General features: G+C 43.2%; 1 protein-coding gene across 2 annotated transcripts in view; it reads left to right on the forward strand.

Annotated features, from left to right (window-relative positions):
• The first annotated feature begins 7,900 nt into the window (after positions 1–7,900).
• Positions 7,901–19,306, forward strand: part of COG7 (component of oligomeric golgi complex 7) — an 87,049-nt gene continuing 75,643 nt past the window's right edge. Inside the window, exons 1-4 of one of the 2 annotated variants that reach the window (XM_044935592.2) lie at positions 7,901–8,283; positions 13,898–14,046; positions 14,341–14,457; positions 17,116–17,284. In XM_044935592.2, the coding sequence (XP_044791527.2) occupies positions 8,115–8,283; positions 13,898–14,046; positions 14,341–14,457; positions 17,116–17,284 (604 nt within the window). In that variant the 5' untranslated portion in view covers positions 7,901–8,114. The remainder of the gene's footprint in view (positions 8,284–13,897; positions 14,047–14,340; positions 14,458–17,115; positions 17,285–19,306) is intronic. The other variant, XM_025275600.3, reaches the window with a different exon arrangement.

Here is a 19,306-nt window from a genome sequence, read left to right on the forward strand (position 1 = left end):
GTGAACTTCCTGATCTCTTCGTGTACCTCCAGCCTCTCCCTTCCACTGACCCCATTCCTGTGGGCAACAGGCTGAGATGGTTGGATGACATCACCGACTCAATGGACATGAGTCTGAGCAAACTCCGGGAGATAGTGAAGGACAGGAAGCCTGGTGTGCTGCAGTCCATGGAGTCGAAAATAGACACAACTGAACAACAAAGACTGCTGAAGTCCGCCCTGCAGCCCTCCCTTGCATGGGGGAGTGAAACAAGGATGGGTTTTGGAGTCAGGTTCAGTTTCTAGTTTCTTGCCATCTTGGGCAAGTTACTTAACATCTAGGCCTCAGTTTTTATATTCTACATGATAAAAATGTTAAAAATCTACTTCATAGTTTTGGTGAGTATTTAATAAAGTCAACAAAATACCAGACCTGATAGGTACCCTTTATATATGTGTGTGTGCGCTCAGTCGCATCCGACTCTTTGCGACCCCATGTACTGTAGCCTGCAAGGGTCCTCTGTCCATGGAATTTTCCAGTCAAAAAACTGGAGCAGGTTGCCATTTTCTACTCCCAAGGGATCTTCCCGACCCAGGGATCAAACTGGAGTCTCTGCATTTCACCTCAAATCGCTTCATCTAAGATTTCTCTTTTTTTTAATTTACTACCTTAACTTGTGGTTACTTCCATTTTGTCAATATATTCATTTCAAAACCTCTCCTGCTCTTATGGAAACCAATGAAATTTTGCTAAGGATACTAATAATATGTGCAGAGACAGCAAAAAAGATTGGATTTAATAAAGATTAGGATCAGCTGCAGGAAATTGAAAAAACTCCTAACATCGGCTTAAGCAATATTTAGATCTCTCTATTAGCTTCCCGACACTCTTGAACAAAGTTGGATGACTTAACAAATTTATTGTCTGGTGGTTCTGGAGGCTAGAAGTCTAAAATGAGGACCATGCTCTTCCTGAAACCAGTAGGAGAATCCTGGGGTCTGTGACAGTCTTTGGCCCTCCCTAGCTTGTAGCTGCATCACTGCAGTCTCTGCCTTCATGGTCACTTTGTGTTCTCCCATGACCGTCCTGTAAGGATACCGATCTTACTGGATTAAGGACTCACCCTACTTGGTATGATCTCATCTTAACTAGTTACATCTGCAGTGATGCCACTGCCAATCAAAGTCACATTCAGAAGGACTAGGGGTTAGGATTTGTATCTCTCCTGGGGGCTGGGCGGTGGGGGGAGAGACAATTCAATCCATACCACTTGCAAATTCAAGGACCGCAAAGGTAGTGGACCTAGGACTGGTGTGCAGTCCATGGTCAGGTACCTGCTGCTGCTAAGTCGCTTCAGTCGTGTCCGACTCTGTGCGACCCCATAGACGGCAGCCCACCAGGCTCCCCCGTCCCTGGAATTCCCCAGGCAAGAACACTGGAGTGGGTTGCCATTTCCTTCTCCAATGCATGAAAGTGAAAAGTGAAAGTGAAGTTGCTCAGTCATGTCCGACTCTTAGCAGCCTACCAGGCTCCTCCGTCCATGGGACTCTCCAGGCAAGAGTACTGGAGTGGGGTGCCATTGCCTTCTCCGGGTCAGGTACCTAGATGTCTTCAATCTTGTCCTGCCACGAGTGACTTCATTCCTAAGAACACTCAGTGAGCCTCAAGATAGGCCAATAGAAGTTACTCAATCTGAATAGCAGAAAAAACAAGAAAGATATATAAAGCTGCAGAGATCTGTGAGACACAATTAGGTGTATGGTGACCAAATACACACCAACATATACATAATGGGAGTCCCCTAAGGACAAGTGAGAAAAAGGGGCAGAAAAGTTGGTTGAAGAAATAACATCCAAAGCCTTCCCAAATTTGCTGAAAAACATTACACATCTATAAAACTCAACAAGCTTCAAGTAAGATAAAGTCAAAGAAACCCAGACCTAGACACATTGTAGCCAAACTTAAAAGCTAAAGATAAAATTGTGAAAGCCTTTAGAGAAAAATGACTTACCACATACAATAAGCTCATAATAGATTAAGAGCTGACTTCTCACTGGAAACAATAGAGAAGGCAGTGGGATGACATATTCAATGGTCTGAGTAGGAAAGAATTCTTATCCAGCATTACTGTGTTTCAAAAATGAAGGTATAATAAAGATATACCCAACTAAAGGCAGATAATTTGATGCAAGCAGATTTGTCTTGTGAAAAAAGCTTTCTTAAAGTTCTTCAGGCTGAAATGAAGTGAACAATAAGTCTACATGAAGAAGCAAAAAATACTGGTGAAGGTACTTTTAATTAAAAGACAATTGCACAAAACAATAATAAAAAATGTCTTGTGTTTATAACAAAGAAACATACTGTCTATGGTAACAGTAGCTCAGCAGAGAGGGGAGGGAGTAGAAGGCTGAAGCAAGGTGGTGGTGGTTCACGTTGCTCACTGAGTCATGTCTGACTGTGACCCCATGAACTGCCATGTGCCGGGCTCCCCTGGCCTTCACTATCTCCCGGAATTTGCTCAAACTCATGTTTATTGAGTCCGTGATGCCATCTAACCATCTCATCCTCTGTCGCCCTTCTACCCTCAATTTTTCCCAGCATCAGTGTCTTCCAGTGAGTCAGCTCTTCCCATCAGTTGGCCAAAATACTGGAGCTTCAGCTTCAGCATCAGTCCTTCCAGTGAATATTCAGGGTTGATTTCCTTTAGGATTGATCTCCTTGCAGTCCAAGGGACTCTCAGCAGTCTTTTACAGCATCACATTTAAAAGCATCAATTCTTCAGCACTCAGCCTTCATCATGGTCCAACTTTCACATTCACTACATGACTACTGGAAAAACCATAGCTTTGACTCTAGGGACCTTTTCTGGCAAAGTGGTGTCTCTGCTTTTTAATACACTGTCTAGGTTTTTCATAGCTATTCTTCCAAGGAGCAATCGTCTTTTAATTTCATGATTGTAGTCACTATCTGCATTGATTTTGGAGCCCAAGAAAATAAAATCTGTCCCTGTTTTCATTTTTTCCCCATCTGTTTGCCATGAAGTAATGGGACTGGATGCCATGATCTTAGATTTTTAAATGCTGAGTTTTAAGCCAGCTTTTTCACTCTTCTCTTTCACCCTCATCAAGAGGGTCTTTAGTTTTTCCTTGATTTCTGGAAAAATAAAATTAACAAACTTTAATAAAATCAACAAACTTTAGCTAGATAGACCACCAAGGGAAAAAAAGACAAATATTGCCAAAGTCAAGAAATAAAGAGGGGCAATTACTACCAATTCTACAGAAGTTAAAAAGGATTATAAGAGAATGTTATAATTTTTTGCCAAAAAATTTCACAGATTAGATGAAATGGACAAATTTGTAGAATTTCTCAACATACCAACTGATTTAAGAAGAAACAAAATCTTAATAGATCTATAACAAGTAAAAAAGTTGAATTAATAATTTTAAATCTTCCCACAAAGAAAAGTCCAGGCCCAGATGGCTTCACTTTGAATCCTGTCAGCTATTTAAAGAAGAGACGTTATAATCTTTACAAACTCAGAAAATGGAGAAGGAAGGATCACATCCTTCTATGTGGATCATTCTATGAGACCAGTGATATCCTTAAACCAAAATTAGACGAAGATCACAAAATGATATTACAGGCTAACTTCCCCCATGAACATAGACATGAAAATCCTCAACAAAATATTAACAAAGCAAATCTGGTAACATATAAAATTGTTATACCCCATGACCAAGTAGAATTTATCCCAGGAGTGCAAGATTGGTTTACCATCCAAAAAACTACTGCTGTATACTTATACATCATATGAATAAACCACACAATTTATAAAATACAATATTTTAACATACTGATGAAAAAACAGGAACAGAACGAAACTTCCTCGACTTAAAAAAAGGGCAACTATGAAAAACGTAGAACTAGCATCGTACTTCATGATTAAAGACTGGATGCTAAAGACAGATCCTTAAAAGGATGTCTGTTGCCACTTCTGTTCAACACTGCACTGAAGATTCTAACCAGCACATTTAGTAGATGGAAAAAAGAAAGACATCCAACCTGGAGAAAAAAAGGAAAATTTTTCATTTTTTCATGATTCTGTATGTGGACAAATCACACACACAGAAAGACAAAAGAAAAGAAAGACAGTGCTAAGTCATGTCTGACTCACGCGACCCCATGGACTGTAGCCTGCCAGGCTCCTCTGTCCATGGGATTCTTCAGGCAAGAATACTGCAGTGGGTTGCCATTTCCTTCTCCATGGGATTTTCCCAACCCAGGAATCGAACTCAGTTCTCCAGCATACATATAGACACACACAAACTAGAACTGAATTTAGATGTTCAAGAGATACAAGAGAATCATACAAAAATCAAGTGTGTTTCTAACACAAGGAACAATATGAAAATCAAATTAAGAAAATTTCATTCACAGTAGTATTAAAATGAATACTTTGGAATACATTTAGCAAAAGTAGTAGAAGACATTTACAATGTACAATGTTTGACTACTATTGTTCCTACTAGGGGACAGCTGTAATGTGGACACATTTTTGGTTGTCACAGTTTGGGGGAGGGGATGCTATTGGCATCTAGTGAGTAAAGGCCAAGAATGCAGTTAAACATTTTACAATGCATCGGACAGCCCTCCACAACAAAAATTATCTGGTGCCAAATGTCAATAGCACCAAGGTTGAAAATTCTGCTCTAAATAAATGGAGAGGCATTTCATGTTCATGGATTTGAAGACTCAACCCTGTCAAGATGCCAGTTCTCAAATGGATCTATAAATTCAATATGATCTCTATTCCAGCAACTTTTGGGGTAGAAATTGATAAGCTGATTATAAGATGTATATGGAAATGCAAACGGTATGGAGTAGCAAAACAATTTTTTAAAAGAATAAAATGAGAGGACTTACATTACCAGATTTCAAAACTTATGTAAACTACAGAATCAAGACAGTTTGGTATTGGTACAAGAATAGGAGTATAGATGATGGAACAGAATTAAAGTGCAGAAACCCTTACATTTATGTCATTTGATTTTTGACAAAGATCTAAAGGCAATTCAGAGGAGAAGGAAAAGTCTATTCAACAAATGGTCCTGGGAGAGTTGGAGTTGTATGTGTGTGTCAGTCACTCAGTTGTATCCAACTCTTCACAAACCTCTGGACTGTAGCCTTCCAGGCTCCTCTGTCCATGGGATTTTCCAGGCAAGAATACTGGAGTGGATTGCCATTTCCTTTTCCAGGGGATCTTCCCGACCCAGGGATCAAACCTGGGTCTCCTGCATTGCAGGCAGGGAGAGTTGTATATCTGCATGCAAAAAAAAAAAAAAAAAGAAAGAAAGAAAAAAAGAACTTAGACCTTTACCTCATATCATACACAAAAAATGATTTCAAACTGGATCTAAATGTAAGAGCTAAAATTTTTAAACTTCTAGAGAAAAATATATAAGTTTATGATTTCTGGTTAAGTGAAGATTTCCTACATATAATATCAAAAGTATAATTCATAAAATAGAAAGATAATGGAATTTATCAAAATTAAAAATGTATGCTCCTCAAAAGGCATCATTAAGAAAATGAAAAGACAAGCTATAGATTGAGAAAAAATATTTGCAAACCACACCTCTAATTCAGGAATTACATACAAAATACATAAATAGCTTTGCAGTTCAATAATATTTAGACAGACCTTCCCCAGTGGCTCAGAGGTAAAGAATCTGCCTACAGTGCAGGAGACTCAGGAAGACAGGTTTCAATCCCCTGGTTAGGAAGATCCCCTGGAGGAGGACATGGCAATCCCTCCAGTAGTCTTGCCGGGAAAAGACCATGGACAGAGGAGCCTGGCAGGCTACTGTCCATTGGGTCACACAGAGTCGGACACGACTGAAGCGACTGAGGATGCACGCAATATGAAGATGCTGCTACTGCTGCTGCTAAGTCACTTCAGTCGTGTCCGACTCTGTGCGACCCCTGGATGGCAGCCCACCAGGCTCCCCTGTCCCTGGGATTCTCCAGGCAAGAACACTGGAGTGGGTTGCCATTTCCTTCTCCAATGCATGAAAGTGAAAAGTGAAAGTGAAGTCGCTCAGTCGTGCCAGACTCTTAGCGACCCCATGGACTGCAGCCTACCAGGCTCCTCTGTCCATGGGATTTTCCAGGCAAGAGTACTGGAGTGGGGTGCCATTGCCTTCTCTGAATATGAAGATAAGCAATGCCAATTGAAAATGGGCAAAAATTTTGAAAATTTATTTCATCAAAGAAGAGGTAAGAACTGCTAATAAGCACATGAAAAGGTGTTCAATATCATTAGCTATTAGGGAAATACAAATTAAGGCAACAAAGACTTACCACTACATACCAAATGGAACTGGAACCCTCATACCTCATTGACTGTAATGTAAAGTGGTATGGGGGATAAGTTTGGCAGTTTCTTTAAAAATTAAACATAAATCTATCTTACCACTTAGTTCCACACCTAGGAATCTATTCAAAAGAAATGAAAACATGTCCACACAAAGACATTTAGTGAACGTTCACAGCAGCATTATTTCTAATAGCCTTATTTAATTGACTGCCAGGTCTTAGTTGTCATATATGGGATCTAGTTCCCTGACCAGGGATTGAACCCGGACCCCCTGCATTGGGAGCACAAAGTCTTAGCCACTGGACTGCCAGGGAAACCTCTCTAATAGCCTTAAACTAGAAACAGCATAAATGTCCATCTACTAGTGCATGAATAAGCAAAATATGTCATATCCACACAATGAAATACAACAGCAACGTAAGGGAACAAACTTTATGCTTGGTGAAAGAAGCCAGATGCAGAAGACTACATAGTGCATGATTTCATGTGTCTGAAATGTCCAGAAAAGGTAAATTTGTAGAGACAGAAAGCACATCAGTGGCTTCCTGGGACTTGGGGGTGGGAGCAGAGATTAAGTGCAAACAAGCAGGGAGGAATTTTTTGGCTGATGGAAATGTTCTTGTGAAGATACCCCACCTTGTTAAATTTGCTAAAAATCGTTGGATTGTATATTTGAAGCGAGTGAACTGTATGCCCTGTAAGTTATTAATCAATAAAGCTTTTTTTTTTTTTAAACTTCAGCTCCTCGGGGAGGAGAGGGGCATACGGCAATTACAGGCACCCAAGTCTTCTGAGCATGCCACGGGACTAGATCAGTTTGCTTCTACCAGGCGAGCGTATTATCTTTCCTATTCATAATTTGCGGATTTAGGTTCTTAGCTGTATAGTCTTCAGGAACTACTGTATGCACTGAATTGGAGTATGCCTGGATGAGAACAGATAAATGGCAAAATTAAGCACAGTGTAACCAAAGGATGCTTTTGTTTGCTTTTTAAATTTTGAATCCTATAACAAAGGAGGCCTTCCCAGATATCTCTTTCCCGAGGTATCACATTGCTTTAAGCTAGAGGAAACAGTACCGAATGGCGAATTCCAGAGTTTTGTGTCTCAGGCCACGGACAGGAGGCCAGCGTGGCTAGAACAGTGAGACAGGAGCTGGAAGCGTGGTGGGCAGAGACCGGGTCACGTAAATTCGTCTGCCCGCTTTGGGAAGGCACTGAAGCTCGGCAAAGAATTCAGGTTTCAGTAGTAGGCTTGCCTGAGTTCAAATCCCACTGCGCTACATTCTAGCTACGTGATACTGAACAACTTGCTTAACTGCCTCAGTTCTTCCACTTTAAGTTGGGAGAGAACAATAGCACTGAAAGGACTGTGAGGACTAAGTGTGCTAATAAAAGTAAGGGCTTTAGAGTAAGCACATATTTAAGCGCCCAGCCGGCTTTTAGCAGAGGAAGAGGGACGCTCCTCCTGTTGGACGTTCGCAGCCCGCCGCGTTTCCCGGAACGTCTGCAATCACTATAGTAACGGCTACCTACTTCCGGAAGAAGTACGGCGCGCGGCGAGGGTCAATCCCGGGCGTACACATCAGCGCGCTGATCCAGAGGCTGTGGAGGGGTCTGTCTCCGGCGCGGTCGGTCCCCGCCCGCTGCTTCCCAGGCTGCCGCGGGTGCTCTCGCAGGGCTGCCTGCTTCTGCAGCCGAGTGGCCGCCCGGAGCCAGGTCTTCAGGCTTGGACGACGAGCTGCGACGGTGCAACCATGGACTTCTCCAAGTTCCTGGCGGAAGACTTCGACGTGAAGGAGTGGATCAACGCGGCCTTCAGGGCTGGCCCCAAGGAGGCGGCGGCCGGGAAGGCGGACAGCCACGCAGCCACCCTGGTGATGAAGCTGCAGTTGTTCATCCAAGAGGTGAACCACGCCGTGGAGGGTGAGCGGCCGGGCAGAGCTCTCTAACGGGCCCGGGGTCCGCGGGGGTGCACGTAGTGGCCAGTAAATGTCAGCGCCTCGCGTGGAGAGCGAGCGAGCCCGGGTCTGGTTCCCGCGCAGTCCTCGTGGGGACATCCAGGTCTCAGCCCCGCTGCTCGTCTCTCTGCAGCACTTGCAGATTTGGGATCTTGCTTTCCACTTTCGGCAATGCTGTCAAGTTACCTTTTAAAACTTACTGGAGTGAATTTTAAGAAGATGAAATAACTGGTCAACTGATTCTTAGATTTGGCAAAAGGAATATAGAAGATGTATAGGGAAGACATTGTTTTAATGGATTTAAAAAAAATTGATCTTGTTACCTGTAGTTGATTTGCAATGTTGTGTTAATGTCTACTGTACAGTAAAGTGATTCAGTTATACATGTTATATATATGTATTCAGTAAGCTGAAACTCCAATCCTTTGGCCACCTGATGCGAAGAGCTGACTCGTTTGAAAAGACCCTGATGCTGGGAAAGATTGAAGGCAAGAGGAGAAGGGGGCGACAGAGGATGAGATGGTTGGATGGTATCACTGACTCAATAGACATGAGTTAGAGTAAACTCCAGGAGTTGGTGATGGACAGGGAGGCCTGGCATGCTGCTTCCATGGGGTTGCAAAGAGCTGGACACGACTGAGCGACTGAACTGACTGACTGACTGTATATACTTACATATATGCATTCTTTATCCCATTCTTTTCCATTATGGTTTGTCACAGCATATTGAATATAGATCATTTCCTGTGCTGTACACCAAGTAGGAATTTGTTTATCCATTCTATATATAATAGTCCGCGTCTGCTAAGTTCAGACTCCCACTCCATCCTTCCCCCACACCCCTCTTATAGTGGCTCTCTGTGTCAGTGAGGAAGATGGGCTATCCTGATTGGAGACTTTTTTTTTTTCTTCCATTTTTGGCTGTGCTGGGTCTTTGTTGCTGCACTCGGACTTTCTCTAGTTGTAGAGAGTGGAGGGCTACTCTCTAGTTGCTGTTCGTGGTCTCATTGTGGTGTTACTCTTGCTTTAGAGCACAGGATCTAGGATTCACGGGCTCAGTAGTTGTGACATATGAGCTTAGTTGCTCTGTAGCATGTGGGGATTTTCCTGGACCAGGGATTGAACCAGTGTCCTGTGCATTGGCAGGTGGATTCTTAACCACTGGACCACCACCAGGGAAGTCCTAATGGGAGACTTTAAAGTATCAAATTAACTAACCAGAATAGTGAATTATAAAAAAAAATACACACCAGAGTTAATAATAATTTCATGTATCTACTGTGCACTTGTCAAGAAATGAGCACCGGGGGTGAAAAGTTTATCTTTCTGGAGTTTGCTGCCTTGTGGGGAAGACACGTGAACAATTTAATTACAATGAAGGGTAGATTTACTGAGAACAGAACTGGAAGCTGAGAGCTAGATGAAGGCAGCAATTGTCTCTTGCCTGGGAGGTTCATAAAGGGCTTTCCCTGTGTTAGGCCTTGAAGGAAGGCTTCACAGGGCAAAGATGAGGAAGACATTATGCTTAGTCTCTCAGTTGTGTCTGACTCTTTGCGAGCCCATGGCCTGTTATCACCCACCAGGCTCCTCTGTCCATGGGATTCTCCAGGGAAGAATACTGGAGTGGGTTGCCGTTCCCTTTCCAGAGGATCTTCCTGACCCAGGGATCAAAGCCAGGTCTGCATTGCAAGCAGATTCTTTACTTTATGAGCTACAGGGAAGTTTGGGGAGGATTTTAATAATAATGATATGATGTCAAATATCTGAGTCCTTGGTATACGTCAGGCACTGTTTTAAGGGCTTTGTATGTACTTCTGTAAAAAGAGCTACTTAATACGTAGTAATCCATGGTCTTTTTAAAACAAATTATTTTAATTACTTTATTTGGCTGCACCGGTGTTTAGCTGTGGCATGAGGGGTCTTCAGTCTTCATTAGGGCCTGTAGGATCTTTAGCTGTGGCATTCAAACTCTTTGTTGCAGCATGCAGGATCTAGTTACCCAACCAGGGATTGAACCTGGGCCCTCTGCATTGGGAGCACAGAGTCTTAGCAACTGAACCACCAGGGTATTCCCTTGGATAGCCTTACGCTATCATAGACACAGCATAAATGTCCATCACCTGGTGAGTGGATAAACAAAATATGGAATAGCACTCAGCAACATAAGGGAACAAGCTTTATCCTTGGTGAAGGAAGCGAGATGCAGAAGAGTACATAGTGCATGATTTCATGTGTCTGAAATGTCCAGAAGAGGTAAATTTGTAGAGACAGAAAGCAGATTAGTGGTTTCCCAGGGCTTGGGGTGGAAGCAGAGATTAAGTGCAAAGTGGCAGGAAGGAGTTTTTTGGCTGATGTCAATGTTCTTGTGGAGATAATACACCTTGTTAAATTTGCTAAAAATCATTGACTTGTATATTTGAAGTGAGTGAATTGTATGCCAGTAAGTTATTCATCAGTAAAGCTATTTTTAAAAAGCTTCAGCTTGTTGGGGAGGAGAGGGACATATCATAGAGGCTCCCAGACTTAATGTCCTACAGTTCTTGGGACAGCCCTGTGCAATGAAGAAGTGTCCTGGAGAAAATGTTAATAGTGCCGCCCCCTCCCCCAGCATGATTATCTTATTTAAACATGGCAGTAATCCTTAGAGGTAGGCACAGTTATTATTCCCACTTTATAGTTGTAGAAACTGCAGCTGAAGGTAGTAACTTGCACAGCATCGTATTGCTAATGAATGGGGAAACTGGATTTGAACCCAAGCGACTGGTTCCAGATCCCAGGCTCTTATCCATTATACTTTACTACCTCTTTGGTATTAAAGGGAGAGGGAACACTTGTAGAGGCAGGAGGGTATAAAGAGACCTACCCAGTCCAGAGAAAAGTGAGAAGTTCAAATAGAGCTTCATCAGTAGCATCAATGAATATTAGTCCTTATTATTATTATTATTGGAGGATTACACTTCCATGAGGGGGAATTTCCACTGGAAATAAGGTAGAAAAGTAGATTAGGATCAGACTGTGAAAGGCTTTTCTGGCCATCCTAAGGGTTTGGTTTTCATCCTATAGGCCAGGGGTTCTCAACCTCTGGAAACTATTAGGAACCGGGCCACAGGAGGTGAGCGGTGGGCAAGAGAGGGAAGTTTCATCTGTAATTTACAGCCACCTCCCGTTGCTCACTTTTACAGGAAGCTCCACTTCCTGCACAATGAACTCAATAAATTCAATGCTCTTAAATCATCCCAGAATCATCCCAAAACCATCCCCTGCCCCGCCCCTTTCCAGCTTCTCAGGTCCTTGGAAATTTTGGTCCCTGGTGCCAAAAATGTTGGGGACCGCTTCTGTAAGTAGTGAGAAGCCATAGAAGGTTTAAAGCTTTATTTTTAGGGACAATGAGACAAGGTCCCAAGTCTGTGGTAAGAAGAAGTTATTGCAGAGGTTGAAACTGGAGTTGTTGAGGATCCCTAATAGGGAGGATTGATTCATTATTCATTCAGTCAGCAAATATTTTTTGGGCACAAACTATTCTGCAGGGTCCAGAGATGCAGTGTTAAACAAGATCCATTCTTAGGTTGGAAACGTTGGCAGGGGCCAGATCATGCATTTACTGTCACATTAAAGAGTCTGGGTTTAAAAAAAAAAAAAAAAAAAAAAAAGAGTCTGGGTTTGATTTAAAGTGTGTGTAGTGGGAAGGTACTGGAGGATTTTTAAGCAGGACAATGAGATGATTTAAGTTGGCATTCAGGAGACCATTGCTCTAGTCCAGAAGAGAGGTGACCGTGGCTTCACTTGGGTTTCTGGCAGTAGAGATGGGGAGAGACGGGTGGCTTTAAGGTATTTTCAGGAGAAGGGAGAACTTGCTGATGGATTGGAATGAGGGATAAGGGGAGAAAATCAAGAATGATGGCAGATCCTTGTTCTGAGCAACCGTGAATGGAGGTGCCAAACGTGCCACAATGCTGCGGAAATTTGTAGTGAAATTCCAAACAGCCATTGACTAGATTCTGCAGTGAGCAGTGGCTAGTCTTGCTTTATTGCACATCTGTCCATCCCTCTATCCATCCATCCGTCTTATTTTTGATGTATTTAAAAATAAATAGCAGATATCAGTACACTTCGCCCTTTAAACATTTCATTCAGAACCCTAAACATTATAGAGTTCAGTTCTTGTTTATAGCTCTTTTTTTTTCGCTAGATAAAATTTATGTAAGGTGGAATGGAGGGACCTTATCTGATCTGTTTGATGGGTTTTGACAGGTGTGTACGGCTAATGCAACTCACCCCCCATCAAGACGTAGAAGGTTACCATCACCTTAGGTGGTCCCCCAGCCCCCGCTCCGATGGAGATTTGGCCCTTACCCTTCCAGAGGCGCCCACGGGAGGTGACAGTTTTAAAATAGATTCTAGAAAGAACTAAATTTGAGGGTGCTGTGGAGAGGCGGAGGGGGAAGAAGTTCACAGGGAACCAACCAGACCTGAAGAGTGACTCTGAGGTTTAGCAGGCAAGGGGCCGGCCAGGGCCATAACAGCCTGTTAAAAATCAGGAGGCCTCTGTGCTTTGAAGAAATCTTTGTGTGTTCTGCCTTTGTTTCGTTAGTCATAAAACTTTACTTAAGGTCGGTGCTGGAGACAGAATTTTGTTTTATGGCAGAGCAGGGTGAACAGGTTCTTAAAGTGTGTTTTCTATGTTAAAGTTCCATTCAATGTACTGGTACCAGGAGCAGAAGGCTCTGAACTTCTTTGATTGATTCCCCAGTGAATTGCTCTTTAAAGGACTAAAGGATTATGCCTTTTCCAGATAACACCTCCTGATCTGTGAGGATTTTCAGATTTTATTCTACACTTGGGATGTCTGTTAAAAAAAAAAAAAAAAATACAGGTTCCTTGATCTCCTACCAGGATTCCTAAATAAGAATCTCTGGCAGGTGACCCAGGGACCTGCATTTTAACTGCATTCCGACTGTTACCAATGGTCTGTGGACTGCATTTTGAAAAGACCACGGAAGTAGACATTGGGTCCAGACACTCCTTGGCTTCAGCTCTGTGAAATATTGGGCAAGTTACTTAACCTCTCTGAGCATTAGCTTTCTCATCTGTAAGAGGCAGCTGCTAATGACTGCTGTGTATGTTAAGTGATGTATGGAAAGCTTGGGGTGCAGAGCTGGCATTCACCAGTGTCAGATTCCTCCCTTCTCCTTCCTGGAAATGGAGTTTCATGTGAATTCCCCGCCTGTCCAGTGGTTAGGACTCTTTGCTTTCACTCCTGGGGTGGTCTGGGTTCGTCAGGGAGCTAAGATCTTGCAAGCAGCATGGCAGAACCAAAAAAAAAAAAAGAAGTTGCACTTTAACTCAGTGGTGGTGGGTCAGGTTGATGGTTTATTAGGGCTTTTACCATCATCCTGGGGAAGACAGGGTCCCAGCAGAGACCAGCTCCCCCCACGCGCCCCCGCCCCCAACACAGGCTCAGAAAACCACGTGGCTCATAGAGCCTTAGGGAAGATTCGCTTCCTGTCATCTGATTTATTCATATTGTTCACTGGTGAGTGGTCTGGTGTTCACCTTTGGTTCTTGGGTTCTCACTGCAGAAACAAGTCACCAGGCCCTCCAGAACATGCCCAAAGTGCTCCGTGATGTCGAAGCCCTTAAACAGGAGGCGTCTTTTCTGAAAGAACAAATGATTCTTGTCAAGGAGGACATTAAAAAGTTTGAACAGGACACATCTCAGTCGATGCAGGTATTTTGGTTCCTAATTGTTGACTCTTGTTTTTGGAAGATGTTTACCTTCCCAGCAGGAGGCCACCCCTCAGAATTCTGCCAAACACTCAGACTACTGTTTTGTTTAGCACTTTTAGCTTATTCATCTCTTCAGCATCACTGAACGTTTAACCATGCGATCAGTGTTGTGCCGGGTATAGAGTTCTCTAAGGCAGGACCGTATCATGATACTTAGGTTTCGAGTTACTTGCGGAAGGCGGAGAAAATGGAACTGCCGCTTCCTTAGTGTCTGAGACCCTCATCTGTCTTCTAGGTGTTGGTAGAAATCGACCAGGTCAAGTCCAGGATGCAGCTTGCTGCAGAATCTCTTCAAGAAGCCGACAAATGGAGCACGTTGAGTGCTGATATCGAGGAGACGTTTAAGACTCAGGTAGGTTTCTTGTTTAGCGGATGCTGTATTGTTTTGTTGTTGTTAGGCTTCCCTGGTGGCTCAGATGGTAAAGAATATGCCTGCCAAGCAGGAGACTTGGGTTCGGTCCCTGGGTTGGGAAGATCCCCTGGAGAAGGGAATGGCAACCCACTCCAGTATTCTTGCCTGGAGAATTCCATGGACAGAGGAGCCTCGTGGGCTACAGTCCACGAAGTTGCAAAGAGTCGGACAGGATTTAGCAATTGAACAGCAGCAACAAAGCTAACGGTTACATCTTGTTTTTTTCTCTTCCCAACCCTCTTGATATTCAGAACTCACTGCCCACAAGACCCAAAGCATCTAGCTGAACTCTCCCAGGCTCTTAAAAAACAGAATTTACTGTTTCTGGCCAAAGCCACTCTCCACTTGCTCCACTGCCCCTCTCTTGGGTTAACGCTTCCTTTTCTGTCCACGTTTACCTACCTGGAAACCTAGCGGCCCTTCACCGCCCCCTTCTCCCTGCCCCTCCTCTCTTTCTCTTCTGTCGTCTGTTCTTTCTGTCCCTCTTGGCGCCCCCTGGTGTGGTTTTGTCGTCATTTTGCTCCTAGACCGTTTCAGCAACCGTCCACTCGCCTCCTTGCCATCAAGGCCCTCCCTGATCCCAGGTTATCCGCCCCCCACCCCACGTGTCCAGGGCATCTTCTAAAGCACAGATTGGCATGTGGCATTTCCCTGTCCCTCACACCCCCAACCCACCCCCATCTTAACCTCTATCAACTTCGCATTTTCCATCTGATAAATTCTACACCCACTACAGGCCACAACCTGTCCTTCCTCACAGGGCTCTGGGTGCCTGTGTTTACAGCTGTTCCTCCGGCCACTCCCTCTGTGTGACTTCAGCCTCTGCCTGATCCAGACTGTGAACACCCCATCCCTTTTCATGCCTGTTCCCTGTTCCCTGCCTGAGCTGTCCCCGCTCTACTTTTCTTTACAGGACAGTAGCCTCCGCTTGTCCCTCGAGGCAGTTAAGTGCCACCTCCTTTTACATCTCTCCTTGCTGGCTCCTGGCCTCTCCAATGAGCGGAACTCACGGCCCCTCCTCTGTGCTCCTGTGACCCTTGAGCCAAGCTCTTTTTATTTTATCTAGTGGCCACCCCACACGTGATGTGGGGTCTTAGTTCCCTGACCAAGGGTCAGACCCGCACCCCCTGCATTGGAAGTGTGAAGTCTTAACCACAGGACCACCAGGGAAGCCCATGAGCCATCCTCCTAAAGTGTCTCATAATCTTTCTCCCCCAAGTCATTCATTGTGCATTCAGGGCCTGCACTGTGACCCTCCTTGTCTTTTTGTCTCAACCATCTTTAAGACGGTGTCTGAGGCATCATGGGCACCTGTCAAACACTGCAGTGAAATATGTTTCCTTACTCTTTTCATTCTTTTTTAAAATAGAGTTTAGTTTTCTATTTATAAACATAACTTATGTGTGTCTTACAAGATTTGGAAAATTGAGAAAAATGCAAGGAACAAAACAGAATGATCCTGTGCCCTTAGTATTTTTTTTTTTTTAATGTCTGTTAGGTATTTTTCTAGATGTTTGTAAAAATCTATACTTTTGTACTGTCTTTTATGATGCATATATTGTAGGTATATGTTGGGTTGTCCAGAAAATTCATTTGGGTTTCCCGTAAGATATTATGGAATAACCCAAGTGAACTTCCTGGCCAACCCAATATATACATGTTTCTGTATATTCTAGTGTTTGTATGGCCTTTTTGTTGTTTATTTCACGTAATGATAAGTTGTAGATATTTTTCTGTGTAATTAATACTTTTCAAAACATGATTTTAAAAAATATTTAAATTTATTTACGTACTTTTGGCCGTGCTGGGTCTTTGTTGCTGCTTGGGCTTTTCCCTAGTTGCGATGAGCAGGGGCTTCTCACTGCAGTGGCTTCTCTTGTTGCAGAGCACGGGCTCTAGGGTGTTCTTGCTTCAGTAGTTGTGTCTCTTGGGCTCTAGAGCGCTGGCTCAGTAGTTGTGGTGTCTGGGCTTAGTTGCTCCATGGCAACTAAGGGATCTTCCCAGACCAGGAATCAAACTCTTGTCTCCTGCATTGGCAGGTGGATTCTTTACCACTGAGCCAGCAGGGAAGCCCTCAAACATGATTTTTAATGACTGTACAATATTTCACATATATTTCACATTTTAATGACTATTCAATATTTCACATAGATTATGAGTGTCATAATCTATATTTTATTTGTTATTATGGAAGATTTAGGTTCCTTCTGGGTCTTTGTTATAACAACACTAAAATCACATTAGTCAATTTAATACATTAATATTTCTTTGTCCCTCTGATTTTTTCCTTAGATTTCTAGGACAGAAAATGCCAAGTTCTAAGGATGTAAATATTTTTAAGGCTTTTGATGCATATTGCTGATTTTCCCCCCAGAAAAAATATAAATTTAGAAAAACTTTTTCTTTGCACCCTTCCCAAAGATAGCTGTTATAATTTTTCAGAAGTTTTTCCAGTTTGTTAGGAGGAAAATGGCGCTTCTTTGTTTTAATTTGCTTTTGTTTGAAGACTAGTAATACTGAACATGAAGTGTTGATGAGCCATGTTCTCTTCATTGGAGTGTCTTAACATAAATATCCTCTCTTCTGGTCTTCTTATAGGACATAGCTGTGATTTCAGCCAAGCTCACAGGTATGCAGAACAGCCTAATGATGCTCGTTGATACACCAGACTACTCAGAAAAATGTGTGCACTTGGAGGCGTTGAAGAACCGGCTGGAGGCCTTGGCCAGCCCCCAGATCGTAGCAGCATTCACATCTCAGTCTATAGGTGAGTGCTGGCTGCTTCCCGTCTCTCTGTACACCTCTTTAAACAGATAAGGCTTTCCACATCTTCAGTCTTGAGAATGTCTTAATTTTGATTAAGTTACGTAGATTGGAAATCAGTCTGTAGCTTTATGGTGGTTGCCTTTTCTTCAACATTCTATGTGAACTTTTTCAAAATACAGACAGCTTGTAGTAACCCACCAGGGAACATATCATCTAGACCCTAGTATTAGCATTTACCACATTTGCTTTATCACATATCTGTTCACCTCTCTATCCATCCATCTTATTTTTATCATTCAAGTCAAAGTAAGTTGCAGACATCAGTACACTTCACTCCTAAACACTAGGAGTTCAGTGTTAGAGTTCAGTGTTAGTTTAGGATCCTTTCTTTTTTTGAGGTAAAGTTTACATTTAGTGTTAGTTGCTCAGTCATGTCTGGCTCTTTGTGACCGCATGGTCTGTACCCCACCAGGCTCCTCTGTCCACAGAGTTCTCCAGGCAAGAATACTGGAGTGAGTAGCCATTCCCTTCTCCAGGGGATCTTCCTGACCCAGGGATCGAACCTGGGTCTCTTACATTGCAGGTGGATTCCTTACCACTTGAGCCACCAGGGAAACCATTTAGAAAAATGTACAAATCTTAAGCCATTTAGAAAAATGTACAAATCTTGAGTTTGGAGCCTGATCAAGACCATTATAATGCTGTTATTTTCCAGTGATTTTTTTCAACACACAGCTCTCTCTTTATCTAGCTCTCCCTCTCCATTTCATCCACAAAACTATTGGTTAAACAGGAAGCAGCAGCAGCAGTAAAGCTGCTTTCCTACCTTGTTGTTGTTGTTGTTCAGTCTCCCAGTTGTGTTCGACTCTTTGCGACCCCATGGACCACAGTGTGCCAGACCTCCCTGTCCCTCACCATCTCCTGGAGCTTGCCCAAGTTCATGTTCATTGTGTCAGTCATTCCGTCCAGCCATCTCATCCTCTGATGCCCTGTTCTGCCCTTGATCTTTCTCAGCTTCAGGGACTTTTCCCATGAGTCGTCTGTTCACATCGCATGACCAAAATACTGGAGTTTCACCTTCAGCATTAGTCCTTCCAGTGAATGTTCAGGGTTGATCTCACTTAAGATTGACTGGTTTGACCTCCTTGCTGTCCAGGGGACTTTCAGGATTCTTCTCCAGCACCACCAGTTCGAAGGCATCAGTTCTTTGGTGTTCTGCCTTCTTTACAGTCCAGCTCTTACAACTGTACGTGATCACTGGGAAGACCATAGCTTTGACTATATGACCTTTGTTGGCAGAGTAATGTCTCTGCTTTTCAGCACACTCTCTAGGTTTGTCATAGCTTTCCTGCCAAGAAGCAGTTGTCTTCTGATTTCACGGCTAAAGTCACCATTCACAGTGATTTTAGAGCCCAAGAAGAGGAAATCTGTCACGACTTCCACCTTTTCCCCTTCTATTTGCCATGTAGTAATGGGGTTGGATGCCATGATCTTAGTTTTTTTAATATTTAGTCTTAAGCTGGCTCTTTCACTCTCTTTCTATACCCTCATCAAGAGGTTCTTTAGTTTCCTCTTTGCTTTCTGCCATTATGGTAGTATCATCTGCCTGTCTGAAGTTGTTGATATTTCTCCTGCCTATCCTGATCCCAGCTTTGTAACTCATCCAGCTGGGCATTTCTCATGATGTGCTCAGCATATAGGTTAAATAACCAGGGTGACAGCACACAGCCCTGTCATACTCCTTTCTCAATCTTGAACCACAGGGTTCTACTGTTCTTACCTGAGCATCTACTTATTGATATATTGGCAGAATGTAGTCTGTATGCACGGCCCTGCTTCCTGCACTCTTGGTCATACAGCACGCACGCCCTTCTGCTCTGGGGTTAATGGTCTCCTAAACCTGTTCTGTTGAAGGTCACCAACAACCATGTCAAACCTGAAAGCCTATTACCATTTTATACTTCTCTGTTTCTCCTTGTCAACAAACACTTAACGATGTTTTCTACTCCCTCCTGCTCTGAAA

Source organism: Bubalus bubalis, chromosome 24 (genome assembly GCF_019923935.1).
Source record: "Bubalus bubalis isolate 160015118507 breed Murrah chromosome 24, NDDB_SH_1, whole genome shotgun sequence".
Classification (NCBI taxonomy): domain Eukaryota; kingdom Metazoa; phylum Chordata; class Mammalia; order Artiodactyla; family Bovidae; genus Bubalus; species Bubalus bubalis.